The sequence below is a fragment of the Plecotus auritus genome (assembly GCF_963455305.1).
Source record: "Plecotus auritus genome assembly, chromosome: 2".
NCBI classification, from domain to species: domain Eukaryota; kingdom Metazoa; phylum Chordata; class Mammalia; order Chiroptera; family Vespertilionidae; genus Plecotus; species Plecotus auritus.
Genome location: NC_137771.1, coordinates 226,206,761 through 226,228,865, shown reverse-complemented (window position 1 = coordinate 226,228,865; position 22,105 = coordinate 226,206,761). Strand labels below are relative to the sequence as shown.

General features: G+C 57.2%; 1 protein-coding gene across 1 annotated transcript; it reads left to right on the top strand.

Moving 5' to 3' along the window:
- Positions 1-253: 253 nt before the first annotated feature.
- On the top strand, positions 254-20,846 carry CHAF1B (chromatin assembly factor 1 subunit B; the record flags this gene model as incomplete). Its single annotated transcript, XM_080655135.1, has 13 exons — positions 254-379; positions 1,570-1,702; positions 5,075-5,192; positions 5,519-5,622; positions 10,688-10,784; positions 13,024-13,108; positions 14,274-14,367; positions 15,314-15,383; positions 15,469-15,560; positions 16,898-17,051; positions 17,225-17,647; positions 19,713-19,801; positions 20,525-20,846. The coding sequence occupies 13 exons, from the start codon at positions 254-256 to the stop codon at positions 20,656-20,658; spliced, it is 1,719 nt and encodes a 572-aa protein (XP_080511261.1). The 3' UTR covers positions 20,659-20,846.
- Between the last annotated feature and the right edge of the window lie 1,259 nt (positions 20,847-22,105).

Sequence of the window (22,105 nt, the reverse complement as noted above, 5' to 3'; positions counted from 1 at the left end):
TTGTTCCACTCATTTTAACCATCCATTGGTTGCTTCTTGGACGTGCCCTGACCTGCGACCCTGCGGGCAACCTAGGCGTACCAAGGATGATGCTGTAACGAACTAAGCTACCAGCGTGCATTTTCAGTGGCTAAAGCTTTCTGGCTCATCGTCAGGGTTCCGATTCCCAACGAGATCTCCTCTCCAATTCATTACCAACCGTTCCCGGCTTTCCTCTGTCTCTGGGAAAGAACGCTGCCCACGACGGGGGAAGATGAAGGTCATCACCTGCGAGATCTCCTGGCACAACAAGGAGCCGGTGTACAGCCTGGACTTCCAGCACGGCGCGGCCGGCAGGGTCCACAGGCTGGCGTCCGCGGGCGTGGACACCGCCGTGCGGGTAAGGGGAAAGCGGACAGCCGCAGCAAGCACCGGAGGCCCCTCTGAGGCAGCCTTCTCCAGCCTCACAGTGAAAGCTAATGCCAGCCAGCTCTAACGACTTCCTCCGCTAGTCCAGAGGGAGCCACTCTCAGGCCCGGAGGGAACCGTGAAACCCAAAGAAGGCTGCTTTCTCCTTGTGTCCTGCTGCCTAGGTTAAGGGGACGTGGATCCCTGTGATTTCAGAACCCGAGCCAGGTCCCTATTGGGGAACGGTCTGGGCTAGAACAAGGTAGGAGGGAGCACCGTCAGCAGTGGGACTGTGGGTTTATGGTTCAGATACCAGTTACTTTTATGTTTCAAAAGAAAAGCTACATTGTCTTCCTGGAAATAAGCATAGCATTATTTTAGTGTGCCAAGTGCGGTGGGTGCTCACTCTTTTTCTTTTCTTTTTTTTTTAAAATATATTTTATTGATTTTTTACAGAGAGGAAGGGAGAGGGATAGAGTCTAGCTAGAAACATCGATGAGAGAGAAACATCGATCAGCTGCCTCCTGCACACCTCCCACTGGGGATGTGCCCGCAACCAAGGTACATGCCCTTGACCGGAATCGAACCCGGGACCTTTCAGTCCGCAGGCCGACGCTCTTTCCACTGAGCCAAACCGGTTAGGCACTCTTTTTTTTTTAATTTTTAATTTTTAAAATTTAAAATTTTTTTTTAATTGAAGTATTACAAATAGTAGTACATATGTCTCTCTTTTTTTTTTTTTCCCCATTGACCTCCCCCCGGCATCCCCTACCCCCCAGTACATGCCTTTACCTGCCCCCGCCCCCCAGTGTCTTGTATCCATTGGTTATGCTTATATGCATGCGTACAAGTCCTTCGGTTGATCTCTTACAGCTCCCCGCCCCCACCAACCTCACCTGCCTTCCCGCTGTAGTTTGACAGTCTGTTCAGTGCTTCTTTGCCTCTGTATCTATTTTTCCCCCCATTTCTTTCCTTTAAAAAATCTTGCCTCTGCAGACTAGAAATAAACGTATAATAACAAAAAATGTTTGAGTCCCAATTTCAATGTCCAACAGTTCAGAGTCCCCGTTTCAATGTCAAACAGTTCCTTACGTGTACATGTCAGCAATGATATCTGGATGGTGTGCCCATGGTGTGGGTGCTCACTCTTAATGCTCTGGCTGCATGTTTTGGTATCACCAGGTCTGGAAGGTGGAGAAAGGACCGGATGGAAAGGCCATTGTTGAGTTTCTGTCCAATCTTGCCCGCCATACCAAGGCTGTCAATGTCGTGCGCTTCTCTCCCAATGGGGAGATTTTAGCATCCGGAGGAGACGGTGAGTGTCGTACTCCAAGGCTCTGCAGAGGCCACATACCCGTGCGTCTCGTGTTAAATCCTGAGGCGTGAGCCAGGAAAGGCTTGTTTGTTTTAGAGGTTGCCGGACCCGTCAATCTTTGGTGTGTGTTCTGGGGAGCAGGAGCAGATGGGGGGCAGCAAGCGCAAACGGAGAAGACCTATTTGAAAATGCCTCCTTGCCCAGTTGCTCGTTCTGGGCTGGCTTGGAGACGGGAGGAGGTGTTTCCCGTCCTGACCGAGTCTCCAGGCGCTGTGCTGGCCTCGCTTGATGGTTAGTGTGTAGAATGTACAAGTGACCACAGTCTGTCCCACTTTTCTGTATCATTAGCTAATTAATTGGCGTAGGGGGTATCGTTCACACGGCCCTCTAAAGTATGTTTGTTTCGTGGAAGTAGGTTGATGACGTTTTCTGCTTGTGCTTATTGGCGTAAAACTTGTCACACGAACTGAAGAAGAGTCTGGAGGCTTTCGCTAGTAAAAAATGAGAGAGACTTATTCAAGCGTCTTACAGTTTACACCCTGGGAACACAGGCAAAAACCCAGAAGTGCTCCATAAAGGAAAGAAAAGTTGAATTTTCCTTATGGTCAAAAGCAGTGGTCAGCCAACCCCGGCTCGCGAGCCGCATGTGGCTCGTGAGCCATGGTTTGCCGACCACTGGTCAAAAGTACATTCTTGAGAATTGTCAGTCCTGCATTCTTAGCCCTGGATTCATCCAGGACGGTCATCAGTCAGGTATCGGACAGGATGATGGATGCCAGGTGGGCTAGAGGGTGGACACCAGGGGTTTGATCCCGCCTGGTGGTCTGGGTAATGGATGTCAGAGCCTGGATACTGAGTCCTTCGGTGGGCAGTCACAGTTATCCGGAGGTCTGGTGTCTGTCCAGGTGCATATCTGGGCACTGGATCTGGACCAGAAAGTTCAGAAAGTTTAAGTTCCCAAGCCAGTTAGAACAAGAATGGAATCTTTCCTCCTGCCTCACCTTCATAATGTGAATGATTTTAGCAGTTTGGTTAAAATGACTCCATCCTATATAATAAAAGCCCAGCGACCCGACGGCAGAATGACCAGAACGACCTGTCAACCAGTCGCTATGACGTGCACTGACCACCAGGGGGCAGACGCTCAACGCAGGAGCTGCCCCTGGTGGTCAGGGCGCTCCCACAGTGGGAGTGCTGCTCAGCTGACCAGGATGAGCGGCTGCTCCCGCTGTGAACCCCGGGCCGACAGGCAGGAACCCGGGCTGCGATCCTCGCCTCCTCACCCCCGGCTCCTCCTCCTCTCTCCCTGCCGCCTCCTCTGGACACCCGCAGACCGCACAGTGCCGCCACTGGGCTTGCAGAGCTGACCCTGGAGGCTGGGAGGCGTGTTTGTGGCTGCCACGGGACTGAGGCCTACTCTGCCACCTCTCAGTGCTATTGTCCCTGGGCCGGGTCCCCACCGGGTCCCCTGGAGAGGCGAGTGCTCTGGCTCCATGGAAGATGCCAGACCAGGGAGCAGCCACTCAGAGGGCAGGTCCACAGCCGCTGGGCTGACCAGGATGCGCGGTCCCACAATGGGCCACGACCCCCCCCCCCCCCCCCCCCGACCCGTTCACGAATCCTGTGCACCGGGCCTCTAGTTTATACATATTCCCTATCTCTACTCTTTCTTCAAACGATACAAAAAAAGTAAATCTTTTTACCATCCTTTAACTCTAGAACAGTCTAGAAGCCAGTGCCAAGTAAAACAAATCTCAGACTTTGTTTGCAGGAGGAAAAGAGACCTGGTTGTTAAATTCAGTGCCCATGTGTCCTGAGGGTGGGCCGAGAGGGGAAGGGTGGCGAGTGGGAGCGCCCCCTGGCGGGGTGGCCTGCAGTCTTCGGTGAGGTTGCCACGGGCAGCAAAGCCCTTTGGCCCTGGAGGCCCAGGAACCTGCTGTTGGCAAGTGGAGTGTGTCCTTATGTCGGGGCGCATCTCTGCTCAACCAGGCTCCCAGGATCCAGTCATAGGAGGGGAATGCCCCCCCCCCCCTGCCCCCCGGCCTCTGGACAGTTCTCAGAGGGAAGCCGGGTCTGGGCCGAAGGTATGTGATGAGCGGGACTCAGAACGAGGGTGGTTAGGGAGCGGACAGTCGACGACGTCAGGCTAATGTATGAGATGCGCCACGACATTAGTAGCTGACACGCGGGCTTACCAAGGGCAGGGCGTTGTGCTTTAAGTGCTTTATGCCTGTTAACTCATTTAATCCTCCCAACAACCCCCTGTTATTATCCCCATTTTATTTTATTTTTCTTTATTTAACAAAATTTTTTTTTAATCCTCACCTGAGGATATTTTCCTATTGATTTTAGAGAGAGTGGAAGAGAGAGGGAAAGACAGAAACACTGATGTGAGAGAACCACATCGATTGGTTGCCTCCTGCACCAGCCCGACCAGGGCCCAGGCCAGAGAGGAGCCTGCAACCGAGGTCCGTGCCCTTGACCGGAATGGAACCAGTGATGCTTCGGTCCACAGGCCGACGCTCTGTCCACTGGGTCAAACCTGCTAGGGCTGGTACCCCCAGGTTACAAGTGGGAAATGGAGGCCTCAAGTGACTTGCTGAAGGTTGCACAGCTAGGAAAGATTTGCCATCCCTTGTGTTGGTGGCTCTTTGTTGCTGTTTTATTTTTTTCCTTTTAATTTATTTAACATTTTTATTTATTGATGAGAGAGAGAGAGAGATCGAGATCGATTTGTTGTTCCGCTTATTGATGATTCATTGTTTGATGCATCTCCGCATGTGACCCGACAGGGATGGAACCTGCAACCTTGGCCTAGGGCAGGGGTGGGCAAACTTTTTGACTCGAGGGCCACAATGGGTTCTTAAACTGGACCGGAGGGCCGGAACAAAAGCATGGATGGAGTGTTTGTGTGAACTAATATAAATTCAAAGTCAAGGAGCGGAGGGGAGAGCAAGAGAACCCTCCGCTCTTTCGGCTCCACGGGCCAGATAGAACAGCCGAACGGGCCGGATCCGGCCCGCGGGCCGTAGTTTGCCCACGGCTGGCCTATGGGGAGGACGCCGTAACCGAGTGAGCTATCCCACCAGCGCGTTTTCCTTTACCCGGTTCTTTCTCCGTTATGCCTTGTGGTTCGTTAGTCGCTTTGCAGTGGTGTTTGGCCCGCCAGGGGACCCTTCTGTTTAAGGCGACTTGTCCAGCTCCGATCTGGTATGAGTTTGATTTGGGGGTTTTAGCTCGGAAGGCAAACCTGTTTTCCCCGCAGCATTCTTAGAAGGGAATGCTCGTGGCCGTAGGTGAACACGGTACCTGTGAGCTCAGGGCCTGAAACCCGGGAGCGAAGGGTGAGCTTGTCCCGTTGAATCCCGCCAGATGCGGTCATTCTGCTGTGGAAGGTGAACGACAGCAAGGAGCCCGAGCAGGTGGCCTTTCAGGACGAGGACGAGGCGGAGCTGAACAAGGAGAACTGGACGGTGGTGAAGACGCTGAGGTGAGGGGGCAGGAGGACTGTGTTCAGCTGACAACGCGTCTTGACTTTTGTATCTCACTTGAAACGTTTTCCTTATGCAAGACAGAAGTAAGAGGACAGTTTTAAAAGAGAAAAGCATGATTAACATGGATTTCCTTAGTTTCTGCTAACGAGTCAAATCGAATCAGTTGTAAAGACACATATCCTCGAATGTGGTCGGTTGTAGCTGTCGCTAAGGTAGTCCCAGCGGCAGTTTCTAACATCCCATCCTAACGAGTGGCCCCTGAGTCTGCCTTTAAACTTTTTATCCTCTCTCTCTCCTTTCCCCCGCCCCCCTCGGATCCCAGGGGCCACCTGGAAGACGTGTACGACATCTGCTGGGCCGCCGACGGCAACTTGATGGCCTCCGCCTCCGTGGACAACACGGCCATCATCTGGGACGTCGGTAAAGGTAGCTGATTCGCTTTTGTTATTACCCGGGGGCGGAGCCTCCTACGTGTCTACAAAGCCTAACCCGCTCTATCTTGAGAGGCATCAGGAGCGTTTCTTTAAGGAGCCCAAGCGGGCTGGGCACAGCAGCTTAGGGGTTAGCCCGGGTGCCCTGCATCCAGCTCAGCTGGAGGCTCCCAGGCAGGAAGCCTGGGCGTAGGGTGGTGTCCCGAGTCCCTGGTGCCGAGCAAGGTGGGTGCCCCGTGCCCGGGAGGCAGCCGTGGAGGGACAGGCTGACCCCTGCCTTCGTGGCACTTAGATCTGGGGAAGACTGGTAAGTCTCCATTCAGGGGCGTTCCCTGCTCCGTGTTGGTAGGCAGGCGCAAGATTCCATTTCAGGAGGTGAAGGCACCGCGCTGCTTTTTAAAAAAATATATATTTTTATTGATTTCAAAGAGGAAGGGAGAGGGAGAGAGAGAAACATCCATGATGAGAGAGAATCACTGATCGGCTGCCTCCTGCACCCCCCCACACTGGGGATCGAGCCCACAACCCGGGCATGTGCCCTGGACCGGGAATCGCCCTCACAACCTCTTGGTGCAAGGGTTGATGCTCAACCACTGAGCCACCCCAGCCGGGGCCTCTCTGCTGTGAAAGAACCTGTCCTCTAGTTGGGGAGGCAGGGGACGCGTGAGAAGTTACCGGAGTGTAAAGAGCAATGAGACCCACCGCTCAGCAGCGCCTGGTGCCCAGCCCTGCAGCCCTTTCCTCAGGCGTGGCGTTTTCCGCCACCCGCTCCCTCCCTTTCCCGTCGCGCAGGCTGGTGATTCTCCCGCAGCCCCGGTGCCCTGGGGGGTCCTGCCGCCACAGTCCCCTTCCAGGCCCTCTGCACCAGCTGCTCTCATCTGGTGCTGTCAGCTACCCATCCTCTGCCTGCCTCGCTCCATCATCCCCTGTCTCTGTCCGCTCTTTCTAACGGAGGATGAGTGTCCCTTCTTCTCGTCCCCAAATCTGGCCCTTGTCCTGGACAGTCCTGCCAGCGCCCCGGGAATGACCTTGAACATGCCAGCACGCTGGGCACTGGCGCGAGTGCTGGGAGAGTACATGAACCAGGTGGCAGCCTCCTATTGGGGTGTCAGGTAGAGGCGCTGTGAGGGTCGGGGAGTGTAGGTCATTCGGGAAGGCTCACGCGTGGGGTTTGAACAGAGGCTTGAATGAATTTGGGGAGCAAGCGGGGTGCGTTATTTTGGGAAGAGCATTCCAGCTGTGGGAACAGCAAGTGCAGAGGCCCTGTGTGTGGAGGAAATGGACAGTGGACAGGAGGCGGGGGCGGGTGGGCTGGGGGTCTGAGGACGGAGCGGGGAGGGCCCAGGCCACGGGGTTGGAGGTTGTATCCCAAGTGTGCCCCGTGGTGCCGAAGGGTTTTGAGCAGGAGCGTAACGGGACTTTAAAAAGACGTCTCCAGGTGGCGTGTGGCAAATCGGTCCTAGGAGAACACAGGTGGGAGCGAGGGACGCTGTTAGTGGTGCCGGAGTGATTCAGGAGGTGACCGTGGCCTAGGCTGGGTGCCAGTGATGGGAGGGGAGTGGGAGGGTTGGGCTGGGACATAATTTGTAGAAAGAGCTGACAGGGTTTGATGCATTGGCTGCAACTCCGAGCTTTTTGACAACCAGGTGAATATTGGAGCCATTTCCTGAGCTGGGCCACGGGGGAAGTGTGGGAATCAAGGTCATGCCTCAGACCTCTGTCTTGTGTGGGGAAAGGTTTTTTTAAAAAAATATGTAACATAGGCAAGTTATTTAAAGTCAATATTTTTTAAATTTTCTATTTTTATTGATTTCAGAGAGGAAGGAATTGGGAGAGAGAAATATCAATGATGAGAGAGAATCATGGATCAGCTGCCTCCTGCACACCCCACACTGGGGATCGAGCCTGCAACCAGGCATGTGCCCTGACCGGGAATCAAACTGTGACCTTCTGGTTCACAGGTCGACGCTCAGCCCCTGAGCTGCGCCAGCCGGGCAAGTGGGTGCATTTTTGTTTAAGGAATTCCTCATGAGCCGGTTCCTGCTGCTGCCCTGCCCGCCGCCTTGGCCCCTCCCCCTCCGTAGTGTGAGTCCCGTCTTCACGCGAGCTCCCAGTCCCAGCTGTCACATCCGTCAGTCGCAGGTCTTTCGGCTGCTCTGCCGATGACATCCGAAGCCCAGGGCCCACTCTCCCATCACAGCCGTCTCCTTCCGTCCTCAACACCTTTTCTTCTCTTCCCGGAGCCCTCGGGCTGAGCCCTGTTTCCTGGTCTGGTAGCCCTGGCCTGTGCTCCCCCGGGGGTCGTTCATCAGCACTCACTTCCCTCGGCCCTTTCCTTCCATCCTTCCCACCAAGACAAACCCCAGGCCGGATCGGGGTGGCGGTCTCCTTTTAGTTCCCAGTCCCAGGCTGAGCGCAGCTGGCTTAACGCCTGCCACCCTGCAGACTGGGCCACTCCCCAGTCATCCTCACCAGCCTCAGGTGGGGTGTTCATGACCCCACCTGGGAGTCGGATCCCGCTCCTGTTCTCCCCAACCCCACAGGCCTCCTTGCGTCCCCTTCGTCACCCCGGTCCCCGTCACTTCAGCAGAATGCCTGGACAGAGTTTAAGGAAGGAGGAGCGGGGGAGTTAGCCTGAAGCATGCGCATTGTACACAGGCAGGTGCTGGCAGCTGTGGGGGCCAACTTTGTGGGTGGTGGGGAGAGGATGCCACAGCGAAGAGGGCTGGGTGCATGGCAGAGGGCTGGGACATGGCAGAAGGCTGGGGGCATGGCAGAGGGCTGGGGCATGGCAGAAGGCTGGGGCATGGCAGGGGGCTGGGGGCATGGCAGAGGGCTGGGGGAATGACAGGGCTGGGGGCATGGCAGAGGGCTGGGGGCATGGCAGAGGGCTGGGGGCATGGATGGCAGAGGGCTGGGGGAATGACAGGGCTGGGGGAATGGATGGCAGAGGGCTGGGGGAATGGATGGCAGAGGGCTGGGGGGATGGATGGCAGAGGGCTGGGGGCATGAATGGCAGAGGGCTGGGGGAATGGATGGCAGAGGGCTGGGGGAATGGATGGCAGAGGGCTGGGGGAATGGATGGCAGAGGGCTGGGGGGATGGATGGCAGAGGGCTGGGGGGATGGATGGCAGAGGGCTGGGGGAATGGATGGCAGAGGGCTGGGGGAATGGCAGAGGGCTGGGGGGATGGATGGCAGAGGGCTGGGGGAATGGCAGAGGGCTGGGGGCATGAATGGCAGAGGGCTGGGGGAATGGATGGCAGAGGGCTGGGGGAATGGATGGCAGAGGGCTGGGGGAATGGATGGCAGAGGGCTGGGGGGATGGATGGCAGAGGGCTGGGGGAATGGATGGCAGAGGGCTGGGGGGATGGATGGCAGAGGGCTGGGGGGATGGATGGCAGAGGGCTGGGGGGATGGATGGCAGAGGGCTGGGGGGATGGCAGAGGGCTGGGGGGATGGCAGAGGGCTGGGGGAATGGATGGCAGAGGGCTGGGGGGATGGATGGCAGAGGGCTGGGGGAATGGATGGCAGAGGGCTGGGGGGATGGATGGCAGAGGGCTGGGGGCATGGCAGAGGGCTGGGGGAATGGATGGCAGAGGGCTGGGGGAATGAATGGCAGAGGGCTGGGGGGATGGATGGCAGAGGGCTGGGGGGATGGATGGCAGAGGGCTGGGGGGATGGATGGCAGAGGGCTGGGGCATGGCAGAGGGCTGGGGGAATGGATGGCAGAGGGCTGGGGGAATAGAGGGCTGGGGGGATGGATGGCAGAGGGCTGGGGGAATAGCAGAAGGCTGGGGCAATGAGGTGAGAGGTGGAGGGAGTGAGCAGAGGGAAGGCCGTCTCAGAGAACTGGGTCCTGGTTTCCCTAGCATGGCCAAGGCTTCATAACTTCTCTCTCTCAGGTCGTCTTGGTGTGCACCTGGTTTTCCTCCTGCCTCCCCTCCCCCGCCCCTCTCCGTCCCTGTGAGTGCTGCTGGGGTTCAGGCCCTCGTCTCCCATCTGCTCTACCCTCACCTCCTAACCAGGGGCACTCTCCAGGGTCTTTTCAAACCTCAGTTTTGCTCTGGCCAGTTTTCTCAGTGGTTAGAGCACCGGCCTGCCGACTGAAGGGTCTCAGGTTCGATCCCAGTCGAGGGCACGTATCTGGGTTGCAGGCTCGATCCCCAGCCCCAGTGGGGGCACGTGTGGGAGGGAACTGGTGGATGTCTCTCTCACATCAATGTTTCTGTCTGTCTCTCCCCCTCTTCCATTCTCTCTAAAAAAATCAATGGAACCCTAACTGGTTTGGCTCAGTGGATAGAGCGTCGGCCTGTGGACTGAAAGGTCCCAGGTTCGATTCCGGTCAAGGGCATGTACCTTGGTTGCGGGCACATCCCCAGTGGGGGGTGTGCAGGAGGCAGCTGATCGATGTTTCTCTCTCATCGATGTTTCTAACTCTGTCCCTCTCCCTTCCTCTCTGTAAAAAATCAGTAAAATATATTTTTAAAAAAATCAATGGAAAAATATCCTTGGGTGAGGATTAACAAACAAACAAAACCCCAAAAAGCCCCCCCTGAGTTTCATCTTTACAACCAGGTCACCCCCTCTTGGCGTTCCTCTTAGCCGCCCTGTGAGTGCCCGGGGCCTTTTCCTTGCACAGGGCTCCTGTCGCCCACCCCCCTTCCTCCTCATCTCGTCAGTTTGCCCCTTTACCTTCCCCCTGGCAGTCCGCAGTGACAGCCATTGCTCCGTCTCCTCGTGCGTCTGCTTAGACCACCCCTTTCCCTTCACTGGCCCCTTCGCCCTCCTGGTCCCGCCTGCCGCGTGTTAGCCTCCCTCCTCTGTGTTCGACGCTCTGCCGGGCGCAGTGCGCCTGCCCGTGGGGTCTCCGCCACCGGCTCTGAGCACCTGGGGGTGGGGCTGTGCAGGTCCTGTGTGGCCGAGCCTGACCCAGCGTTGGGGGCAGTCCCCCTGCCACCTGCCGACGGCAGAACAGGGTCGGGACAATGACCCGGAAGCTGCGGTGCCGCGTTGGTGCTGGAGCAGGTTTCCATTATGCTGTCATGTGCTTCTCTCGTAGGACAGAAGATCTCGATTTTTAATGAACATAAAAGTTACGTACAGGGAGTTACCTGGGATCCCTTGGGCCAGTACATTGCGACCCTGAGCTGTGATCGGTACGTGAGTATTGGACGAATTGTCTTTATATCTGTTTACTTAAAAATTTCTGCCCAGGTATTTTACCACAACTTAGCCAAGATAAGCCGTGGTCTAGCTTTGGTTCTTTGAGTCTCAATTTCATAGAAAGAATTTGTTTTGTTATACTTTCAACATAAGGAAAATTGGAAACTGATCAGGGCAAGTGTCTTACACGGAGTTAGTACCTAGTAAGTCTATAGAATGGGTGGATGTCATAGGTTGACGCTCAACCACCGAGCCATGCTGGCCAGGCTAGGTGAATGAATGCAGAAAGAGCTTGGAATTAGATCTGAATTTCATGGGCAACTTTTAAAGAAAAGGTCTTTTATAATAACTACTAGAGGTGCGGTCCCTCAACCTGGTCTGTGCCCTCTCGAAATCTGGGACCCCTCAGGAGATGTTGGAGAGCCGGTTTCGGCACAATCTCCGCAGGCCAGGCCGAGGGACCCCACCAGTGCACGGATCCGTGCACCAGGCCTCCAGTATGCATATAAGATCTTTGGTTAATCGCTTCCTGCCCTCCCCCGTCCCTCTGCCCTCTGAGATTCATCAGTCTGTTCCATGTTTCCATGCCTGTGGTTTCTGCTCCTGTGTTGAGCGTCTGTCCCCTGGTGGTCAGTGCATGTCATAGCTGCTGGCCGGTCAGCCAGTCGCTTAGGCTTTTATATATATAGACTAGAGGCCCGGTGCACGAAATTTGTACATGGGGGGGGGGTGGCACCCTCAGCCCAGCCTGCACCCCCTCCAATCTGGGATTCTCTCTCAATCCAGAACCACTGGCTCCTAACTGCTCACCTGCCTGCCTGCCCCTAACTGCTTTCCCCTGCTGGCCTGATTGCCCCTAACTGCTCTCCCCTGCCGGCCTGATCACCCCTAACTGCTCTCCCCAGCCGGCCTGATCACCCCTAACTGCTCTCCCCTGCTGGCCTGGTCACCCCTAACTGCTCTCCCCTGCCGGTCTGATTGCCCCTAACTGCTCTAACCTGCCGGCCTGATCACCCCTAACTGCTCTCCCCTGCTGGCCTGATCACCCCTAACTGCTCTCCCCTGCTGGCTTGATCACCCCTAACTGCTCTCCCCTGCCGGCCTGATCACCCCTAACTGCTCTCCCCTGCTGGCCTGATTGCCCCTAACCGCCTCTGCCTCGGCCCCTGCCACCGTGGCTTTGTCCGGAAGTGGCTTTGTCTGGTCTAATTAGCATATTACCCTTTTATTAGTATAGATGACTTAAGCCAGTGGTCGGCAAACTGCAGCTCGTGAGCCACATGCGGCTCTTTGGCCCCTTGAGTGTGGCTCTTCCACAAAATACCACGTGCGGGCGCGCACGTACATTGCTATTGAAACTTTGTGGCCCATGCGCAGAAGTGGGTTTTCGGCTCTCCAAAGAAATTTCAATCGTTGCACTGTTGATATTTGGCTCTGTTGACTAAGGAGTTTGCCGACCACTGACTTAAGCAGAGGTACCAATGGTAGGACTGGATATTGGTTTCCTTTTGTCGCCACTTCGGCGATTTTAAGGAGACTGTTTAAGGAAAAAGTAAATTCCCTTGTGCCTTCTGAAAGGAGGACCTACTGCCATGTGTACTGGTGTAACTGCATTGAGTTTTGTTCTTAGAACAAAGAATTTTTTTAAAAATCAGGAGTGCAAGGCATATTACTCATCAGTCAAAATGGTCCTTTTCAATATTTATCGATTACTGTAATAGCGGGTCTCATTTCAGGTGCCCGGGAATGAGAGTAAGTGGGGGGGCTGGTGTGCGTTTCCCTGGAATCCTCTGTTATGTTCCAGATGGCACTGGTTTCCCGCTCTGTGGGTTCCGGCAGGCAGGAGGCACTGGTTAGCCAACGGGAATCCTCTGAGTTACCAGCCTGCAGATGGCGCTTTCCTTCCTCCTGCAAATCCCTGAGGCTGTTCCACGAAAATAAACCCCACGGCCGTACAAACTGCCGCCGGGCCGAAGGTCCAGGCCTGAGAGACGAGGCCCGGCCTGGAGAAGGTCTTGCCGGGGGAGCCGGGACCTTCCGTGAGAAATGCAGTGATGCCCTACCTGCACCGCGTTAGGGACAGCTTCAGGCTGCTCCTGCCTGCTCCCCTCGTGAGGACGCGGTCAAGGGGAACGTCATTGTAAACGCTTCCCAGGCCACAAGTTACCTAGGCCGTCCTCCGTTTGGGTAACAGACTGCTTCTGTGGGAGACTGACTTTCCTTTCCCTCCAGGACCCTGAGGGTGTACAGCACACAGAAGAAGCGCGTGGCCTTCAATGTGTCGAAGATGCTGGCGGGCGCGGGCGCGGAGGGAGAGGTAGGAGATGCTTGGGCTTTGCGTGGTGGCCGCGCTTCAGGGGAGACGGAGGCAAGTCTGAGCTCCGTGCCTTGCAGCTGAATCAGTCTCAGCGACACCTGAATCCAGTGAGGGTTCCCCTCAGGCAGTCGGGGCTCGGCTAGTGTGGGGGGCCGGCCTGTCTGGGCGCAGGGACGTCTGGGGCCGGTGATGGAGGCTCGTGATTTCCAAGCAGGCTGCACCGGGGAGTCACCTGAGAAGCATTAAAAACTACAGGTGCCTGGCCCCCCCAGAGCGGGGTTGTCAGCCTGAGGCGGGCAGGCCTCCGGGATTCCGAGGTGTGGATTCCGAGGAGTGGATTCCGAGGAGGGGCGTGGGTGGAGCACGCTGGCCGGAGGATCCCGGCACGAGGCACGGAGGCAGGTGGGTCGGGGTGGATGGCCTGGCAGCAGGCAGTGCAGACAGCATCTTGGCAGGAAGATGGAGGGCTCCGGGCGCAGAGAGCAGGGACCCGGCCATCGGCTGGCTCAGGAACAGGAGGGATTTCGAGCTTGGGAAGAACTGGCCCTCGTCCTGCAGAAATGGAGGCTGTGGAGGCAGGCGCTTCGGCAAAAGGGAAGCCGGTTATTGGCACAAAACGGACTGGGCGCCACCCAGGCCTCGGGGGCAGGTGTAGGCCGTGTGGGCCAGGCTGGTGGGTGCGGCGGTCACGTGCTTTGGGAAGCGAGGGGTGATGGTTCCCTGGGTCCTGAGAATTAACGCCCTGATGTTCCTGAAGTGGGGGTGCACGCAGCACTTCCACAGGGTGTTCAGGGAGGGTGGTTTGGAAAGATCTGATTGCCAGTTTAATAATCAACCACATTCTTTCAAAAAGGCATTTATTCAGGTGGAAATTCTCAATTATACACACAGTCATCCTCTTTTTCCCAGTCTCATCCCCACACGAACCAGTTACTCACACCCGTGTACACACACGTGCACACACACATGCGCGCACACAAGCTTTCCTGAACAGAAGGCCGATCCGTTCATGACTGGTGACTCGCAGTCCCACAGGAGTATGGGATTGGTAACGCGCTGTTTCCGTCCTGTTGACGATCATCAGTAATAATGGTCGCACGGAAGGAAACGGCGCGCCTTTCTGGCGCCTGGAGGCCGGGGGTGATGCTCACACTTTGTGCCTCAGGCCAGAAGCTACCGGATGTTCCACGATGACAGCATGAAGTCCTTCTTCCGGAGACTGAGCTTCACTCCCGACGGCTCCCTGCTGCTCACCCCAGGTGCGTGGCGGCCGCGTGTCTCCTCTGGGAGTGCCCGTGTCACATCGAACGTGTGGGTTAGAATAAGGCGGAAACTGGAGTAAAATGGAAGAGGAGGGAACCCCAGGAGGTGGGAGAGGGGAAAAGGAATGTGTTAGTTGCTGTGCAAGTTAACTTTCACGAGTAGTTGACTAAGAAAAAGCAAAATAAGGAAAAGTCTAAAGAACACCCCATTTTGTAAAGTAACGAAACACCCACAACGTGTGTGTATATGGTTGTCAGGGTTACGTGAGCCTGGAGGAAATGCACGCTGGCCAGGTGTTTATCCTGGGGATGGGAGGAGGGATGGGTGAGATGCTGCCGCCCTCCTGGTGGATATGCAATGGTCACATGTGAGAGAATGTGCGTGCGTGTGCGTGCGTGTGTGTGTGTGTGTGTGTGTGTGTGTGTGTGTGCACGCGCGTGCGCGACAGAAGACAAGGAGACGTGTCCAAGAGCAGCCGTGTCTGCCGGTCACTCTCTGCTGGGTCTGGCTGTGCCAAGTGCAGCGGAGACGTCAGTGGGGCGGGCCCCAGAGCGGGTCAGCTCTGCAGGGCTGGGGTTTCGGCAGAGGGCTGTCTCCTGGCAGCTCCTGGCTCGGTCTGGCCAGTCTCAGCCCTCAGACGGCAGCTGAGGTCGGGACGCGGGCACAGAGCTTTATGTTCTTCCTGCCCTGGCTTGGGCGTGGCTCCCGGCGGCTGCGCCCTCAGGTGGCTGTGCCCTCAGGTGAGATGACACCCAGGTGACAGGACCGGTGGGTAGAGCCAGGGCTAGGCTGAGCCCAGGTGTGCGGAGGTTTGTATTTGGTCCCAATCGCATACACACTGTCCAGGGAGTACACTCTCGGGAAAATTACTTTAGAGCAGAATTGGCTGCCTTGGGGTTTGCTGGTGGACAGCTTAATAACAGTGCCTTCCCTCCCTGCCAGCCGGATGCGTGGAGTCTGGCGAAAACGTCACCAACACCACGTACCTCTTCTCCAGGAAGAACCTGAAGCGGTGAGCCCCTGAGGGACCGTCGGGGACGTTTGACCTCTCTCTGCTTTTGTTGAGCAGTGGTCTCTAACCCATGCTTCCTCTCCAGGCCCGTGGCGCATCTGCCGTGTCCCGGAAAAGCGACGCTTGCTGTCCGCTGCTGCCCCGTCTACTTTGAGTTGAGGCCGGAGGCGGAAACAGGTACATCAGAACGCAGTGGTGTGCTGTGTCTCCTATTGGGAGGTCACCAGGGTGGGTGGGGTTTGGACTTTACCTTGGGGAAAGGTGGGCATGTGGCTTTGGCTCAGTTTAGTTACTCGGAGCTGGAACAGAGACTGATGTTAGCAAACTGTGTGTCTGTTGTTGGCAGCGTCTCTAGATTCTAGAACATACTGTCTTTGCTTAGAGCAACTTAATATATATATATATATTTATTTATTGATATCAGAGAGAGGAAGAGAGAAATGTCAATGATGAGAATGATTGATTGGTTGCCTCCTGCACACCCCCTACTGGGGATCAAGCCCGCAACCCGGGCAGGTGCCCTGACTGGGAATTGAACCCTGACCTCTTGGTTCCTGGGTTGACGCTCAACCACTGGCCGGGCATCTCTTTCCTGTTCTTGCTTGGACCTCGGCTCGCTCCCCTACCCGCGTGCACCGGCCAGTGCTCAGCTCAGACGACCGGCCCGCAGGTCCCTGCTGCAGCCCGGAGCCCGGCTCTGGCCCCGCAGCTCAGGGCAATGCGGGCACTGCCGGGTCCCCTCCCTCTGCTGGGCCTGGAGACCAGGCGGTGAGCTGAGGCTGCGGCAGCACTTCCCGCCTTTGCTCCCCACCACTCGGGGGTCGCTGGCCTTCATTGCTGATGGGCAGTCCGTGTCTTAGAAAGTTGGAGGCTAAATTGGGGCCCTGTTACTCCAAGTCTGGAAGCAGAAGCTGTTTTTCACTCTTTAAACTTTTTTTTTAAAAATTTTTTAAAAAATATATTTTATTGATTTTCTACAGAGAGGAAGGGAGAGGGATAGAGAGTTAGAAACATCGATGAGAGAGAAACATCGATCAGCTGCCTCTTGCACACCTCCTACTGGGGATGTGCCCGCAACCAAGGTACATGCCCTTGACCGGAATCAAACCTGGGACCCTTCAGTCCGTAGGCCGACGCTCTATCCACTGAGCCAAACCAGCTAGGACTCACTCTTTAAACTCTTATGTGAATGAATATAATTAACTGGGAAGAGCATGAAAATATCACTTGATACAATGTTTCCACGTGACCCTGTATTTCCTTATCGGAAATTCTCTTCCTTTTGCACCTCGGTGCCCATGCTTGGTGGATGCTGACACGGTGTCATTGGTTCACGCATAGTTCTCGTTCGTTCCTGAATTCATGTATGAATAGGAAGACCTAAGTCCCTTTGCACGCCACTAGTAGAATTACGTCCTGTATGGCGGGGGAGAGGGCTCGCGGGGGGGTCGGTGGTTCCTGTGGGAGCCTGGCTGGTGCTGGTGTCACGGTCCTTCCTGCCCGGTGTCCCGCAGACGGCCCAGTCCAGGGGCCGCTGGTGCGCCTGCCCTACCGCGTGGTGTTCGCCGTGGCTTCCGAGGACTCCGTGCTCTTCTACGACACCCAGCAGCTCTTCCCTTTCGGCTACGTGTCCAACATCCACTACCACACCCTGAGCGACATCTCCTGGTGAGCGGCCGGGCGGGGAGGGGGCGCGGCAGCGCACAGACTCCGTGGCGGCCGCGTTTTCCCTCCGAGGACGCTGCGGCCTTGCCTGCCTTCCATTTCTACTACAGTGAGAGCGGGAGGAGGGGCCGCAGACTTGGTAAAACTTAACCCTTTTCTCCTGCTTTGGGGCCCAGGTCCAGCGACGGGGCCTTCCTGGCCATTTCCTCCACCGATGGCTACTGCTCCTTCGTGACGTTTGAGAAGGGTGAGCTGGGAGCACCTTTCCAAGAGAAGCCGGATCTGAGCACGAGAACTCCTGATATGGCGAAGAAAGCCAAGCGTCAGACCCAACAGGGGTCCTCGCCGGGACCCAGACTGGGGGAGGGCACCCCTGCCAGCAGAACCCCAGACCCCGGCAGTCCCTGCCCAGCACCCGCTCCGGGGAAGCCGTCCGCAGCCCCAGCGCCCAAGGACTCGCCCTCCACGGCTGCCACCGCCAGGGGCGCGGCCCCCGGGCCCTCGGAGGGGCAGAGCCCGCCCAGCAGTCAGACCGTGAAAGCGCCCCCACCCCGGAGGGTCACCCTGCACACCCTGCAGGCCTGGAGCAAGACTCCCCGGTAAGGACACCCCAGATGGAGACGCTGACCGGCCGGCAGCAGGCGAAGTGCCGGCAGCACGACTCTGCTGCCCCAGAGGTTTCTTTTTTTAAAATGTTTTTACTGATCTCAGAGAGGAAGGGAGAGGGAGAGAGAGACATCAATGATGAGAGGGAACCATGGAGCGGCTGTCTCCTGCACGCCCCTCCTGGGGATCGAGCCACAACTCGGGCATGTGCCCTTGATCGGATTCGAACCTGGGACCCTTCAGTCCACAGGCCGATGCTCTAGCCACTGAGCCACACCAGCCAGGGTTCCAGAGGTTTCTTAGCCTCACTCCAAGTGCCGCCTCCTGGCTCACACACCTCTGCGGGGTCCCCACTTCCTACTTGATGCACAGATGTGGCTCCACCCACAGGCCGGGACTGTCCACGGTCACTCCCCTTCCTGGGTGCCTTCCTCTCCAGCCCGACCCCCAAAAGCTGGGTCCCCAGAGCACACTGGGCCTGGGGGCCTCTGACCCTCCCCCCCCTAACCGCGGACACTGCTCCCTGGGGCACTCGCGTCCTCCATCAGCCCTTCTTTCTTGTGACACGTCACATTCGGCTGGGGTTTCGCTTCTGTTTGCCGTGAGGTTTAAGCCCATAAGCCCATCGGGGCAGGCAGAGCCCCTTTACCTGTGGCTCTGGCCCAGCACAGCGGCAGGCACTGCACGGGGCGGGCCTCGAGGCGTCTTGCCGCCAGCAGAGGGCGCCTGGTGAGCGGGGAGTGTCGGGTGGCAGATCATCCCGGTGGCGGCGAAGTGGCGTGTACCCCGGTTCTCATCAGGCAGTCGCAGACGTGCCCGAGGTCCCTGCTGCCCTGCAGAGAGGACCGCCACAGCCCCCCAACCCACAGCCCCCTACCCACAGCCCCCCAGCAGCTGCACTGCCCGGTTTCCTCCCTGGACGTCGGGGAAGTTACCTCCCAGCTCCGTCTGCTGCCTGCTCTCCGGCGCTCCACCTCCCGGCCTTCCAGGGGTCCTCAAACTTTTTAAACAGGGGGCCAGTTCACTGTCCCTCAGACCGCTGGAGGGCCGGACTATAGTTTAAAAAAAAAACTATGAACAACTTCCTATGCGCACTGCGGGCCCAGGACAAGTCAGCTGCTAAGCAGGACAGGCAGCGGCACCCAGCGGGCTGGATCAATGTCCTCAGCGGGCCGCATGTGGCCCGCGGGCCTTAGTTTGAGGACCCCTGTTAGACAGACTGGCCCTTCCGTCTAGACAGACTGCCTGGGGGGGGGGGCGGGGGTGACAGAAGGTGCTGGAAGCACTGGGGCGTCTCTCTGTCTGCTCACTCACGTGACTTCGCTGGCTGGTCCACCGCGGGGGTTGGGGGTGTCCAGCTCCGAGTCGGGTCTCTCTAGACCAGCGATGCTTCGTTTCTCTTCTGTGTTTTTGGGGCGGAGGGAAAGGTGTTCTGGGAAATATTTTCGGGGATTTAAGTTGGTAGTTTTTTTGTTTGTTTGTTTAAATATATTTTTATTGATTTTTTACAGAGGAAGGGGGAGGGATAGAGAGTTGGAAACATCGATCAGCTGCCTCCTGCACACTCCCCACTGGGGATGTGCCCGCAACCAAGGTACATGCCCCAGACTGGAATCGAACCTGGGACCCTTCGGTCCCCAGGCCGATGCTCTATCCAGTGAGCCAAACCGGCTAGGGCACAGTTGGTAGTTTTGAAAAAGGAATAGTTGTTGGACATTCAGGTTGTGGGTTTTAGAAAGAACGGCCTGCAGCAGAAAGCCTTCTGAGCACTGCTCGGCGCACACTGGTGGCCGGCTGAGGGGTAAGCTGGTGTCAGCGCCGGGGTGACGTCAGTGCTGTGGTGAGTCAGTGCGGTGGTGACGTCAGCGCCGTGGTGATGTAACGTGACCGAGCGTGATCCTTGGTCACTAAGCCCGCGGGCGCGTCTGTGTGCAGGTAACGCCTTGCGAGCCATGACCAGCTGCTGTTGAGAGCTTCCTCCGGGTGGTTTGGGATGTGGTGTCAGACGCAGGTCCTACGACACGGACTCACCACGCGCCCTTTCCTTCTCTTAATCAGGAGAGTAAACGTGATGCCCTTAAAGACGGACGCCCCGAATTCTGCGCCAGGCGCTGTGGTTCCCACCCCTCCCACGGAGGTCCCGCCAGGTGAGGGTCTGGTACCGGTCCCATACCCGTGAGGGTAGAATACCTTCTCTTTTCTTTGGGAAATGAACGTTGGCTAATTTTAAGTTGGTTCTGAGAAAGCGAGGATGCGCCGGCCTAGGCCCACCCTGCAGAGCCACTGGCCTGTTTACTGAGCGCACAGGGGAGCTGGGTGCTGCCGGCAGGGGGTGCTGGGGTGCCTCTCGGCCTCAGCGCTAATCCCATGCTGGGCCGGGTCGGGCTTGGTAGGGGGGCGGTCCTGTGCAGTGGCAGGGCGTTCGTTAGCACCCCCAGATGTTCCCATCCCCCCACTCCTGACATTCTGACATGTCACCAGCAGCGCCCGCTGTCCTGGGAGGCACAGTGGCCCCTGGGGCTGAGATCCACTGGTGTAGACTCCATCCTAGGCACATGGGACCTGCCAGGCAGTTTACTCCTTGTCTGGGCACAGAATTTAAAAAATACATATTTTTATTGATTTCAGAGAGGAAGGGAGAGGGAGATAGAAACATCCATGATGAGAGAGAAGCACCAATCAGCTGCCTCCTGCATGCCCCCTGCTGGGGACCGAGCCCGCAACCCGGGCATGTGCCCTTTACCGGAATTGAACCCGGGGCCCTTCAGTCCGCAGGCCGACGCTCTATCCACTGCGCCACACCAGCCAGGGCCAGGATTTGTTGTGTTAGCATCAGCTCTTCCCTTAAAGAAGTCTTGCTTACTTGGCAGCCTCGTCGGTCAACGTTTCAGAGCCGCCTGGAGACGTGCAGGCCAGCCCCCCGGAGCGGAAGCGGCCCAGGCCGGGGGAGGACCGAGGCGGCGCCCAGGGGCTGGAGCCCGGGGGAGACCTGGCTTGTGCTTGAAGGCTGCAGGGCTGGGGACTCCATCGCTCAGGGAAGGGCCAAAGACCCCAGGCCAGGGCGTCCGGGGAGCCTGGCGGGCACCCAACCTGATTTCTGGACCAAGCTGCACGTGGCCCGGCGTCCCCCAGCGAAGGTCTGCTCCTGCCGTCTGTGAGTTTCCCTGAGACGCCGTGTCCCAGGCCCGGCCTCCCCTGACGTTCCTGGACCGGACCCCTTGGACGCTGTCCGTGTGACCACCAGTCGCTGCTCCCTGAAACCCTGTGGCAGCGCAGACCCTCACGGGGGACCTGGTGGGTTCCGGGGTGTTTGAATGGTTATTAGATTTACCTTGTAAATAGTGGGTCAGTTTTTGGAAGTTTGTTGTTTGCGTTTTGATTTTAAAGGTAATAATGCTCATTCTAAACAGGAAACCGGCGTGTGGACAGGCGGTGGGGGCGGGGCACGGGAAAAGTAGGTTGTGGGGGGCAGCTTCGTCCTCCCATCCCCAAGCTCTCTGCTTTGGCATAAAAAAAAAATAGGTTTTACTCCTTTTTAAGGAGAGAGTTGAGATTTTTACTTGAGATTCAATTTGGTATCAAATAGGTTAACTTTTTAGGTTGATTTTTCAAGGAAGAAAAAAGTACCTTAGTCATTTACGCCTGTGTCTCTGCTTTCTCTGCCCCGGGGTGGGGTGGGGTGGGGGTGGGGGGACAGGTCTGTTTCTGCTGGGAAGACTGTGAGGGGGGCTGTCGCTGCAGGAGGCACGGGGTTGGGGGGTGGGGACCCCGCTGAGGATGGCGCCGAGAAGAGCTGTCACCGGGAATGTCCGCTGTCAGCGAAGAGCAGGGGGGCAGGACTCTGATGCTGTCACTCTGGCGTGATGAGCTCGAGGCATGCAGATGCGGGGGCTGCCTGGGCTGCCTTCTCCGGGGTGATCAGCGTGAATGTGGGTGAGGGGCAGGGAGCTGCCACCAGTCTTGGACAGGGACCAGGAGAGGCTCTAACTCAAGTCAGCAAAGAAAAGAATGGGGCCTGGCTGGTGGGTTCAGTGGTTAGAGCGCCGGCCTGTGGACCAGGGGGTCCGGGCTCAATCCCAGCCCTGGTCAGCCCGTGCGGGGAGGCAACCAATTGACATGCCTCTCACACTGATGATTCTCTCCCTCTCCCCCCTCCCCCTCCCCTCCCTTCCTCTCCCTCTCCCCCTCCCCCTCCCTTCCTCTCCCTCTCCCCCTCCCCCTCCCTCCCTCTCTCCCCCTCCCTCCCTCCCTCTCCCCCTCCCTCCCTCCCTCTTCCCCCTCCCTCCCTCCCTCCCTCCCTCTCTCCCCCCCTCCCCCTCCCCCTCCCTCCCTCCCTCCCTCCCCTCCCTCCCTCCCACTCTCTTAAAAATAAATGGGAAAACTATCTGAGCTGCAGGCGGGGCTAGGCCTGTCTGTTTTGACCAGTGGTTCTCAGCCTCAGCTGCACAGGA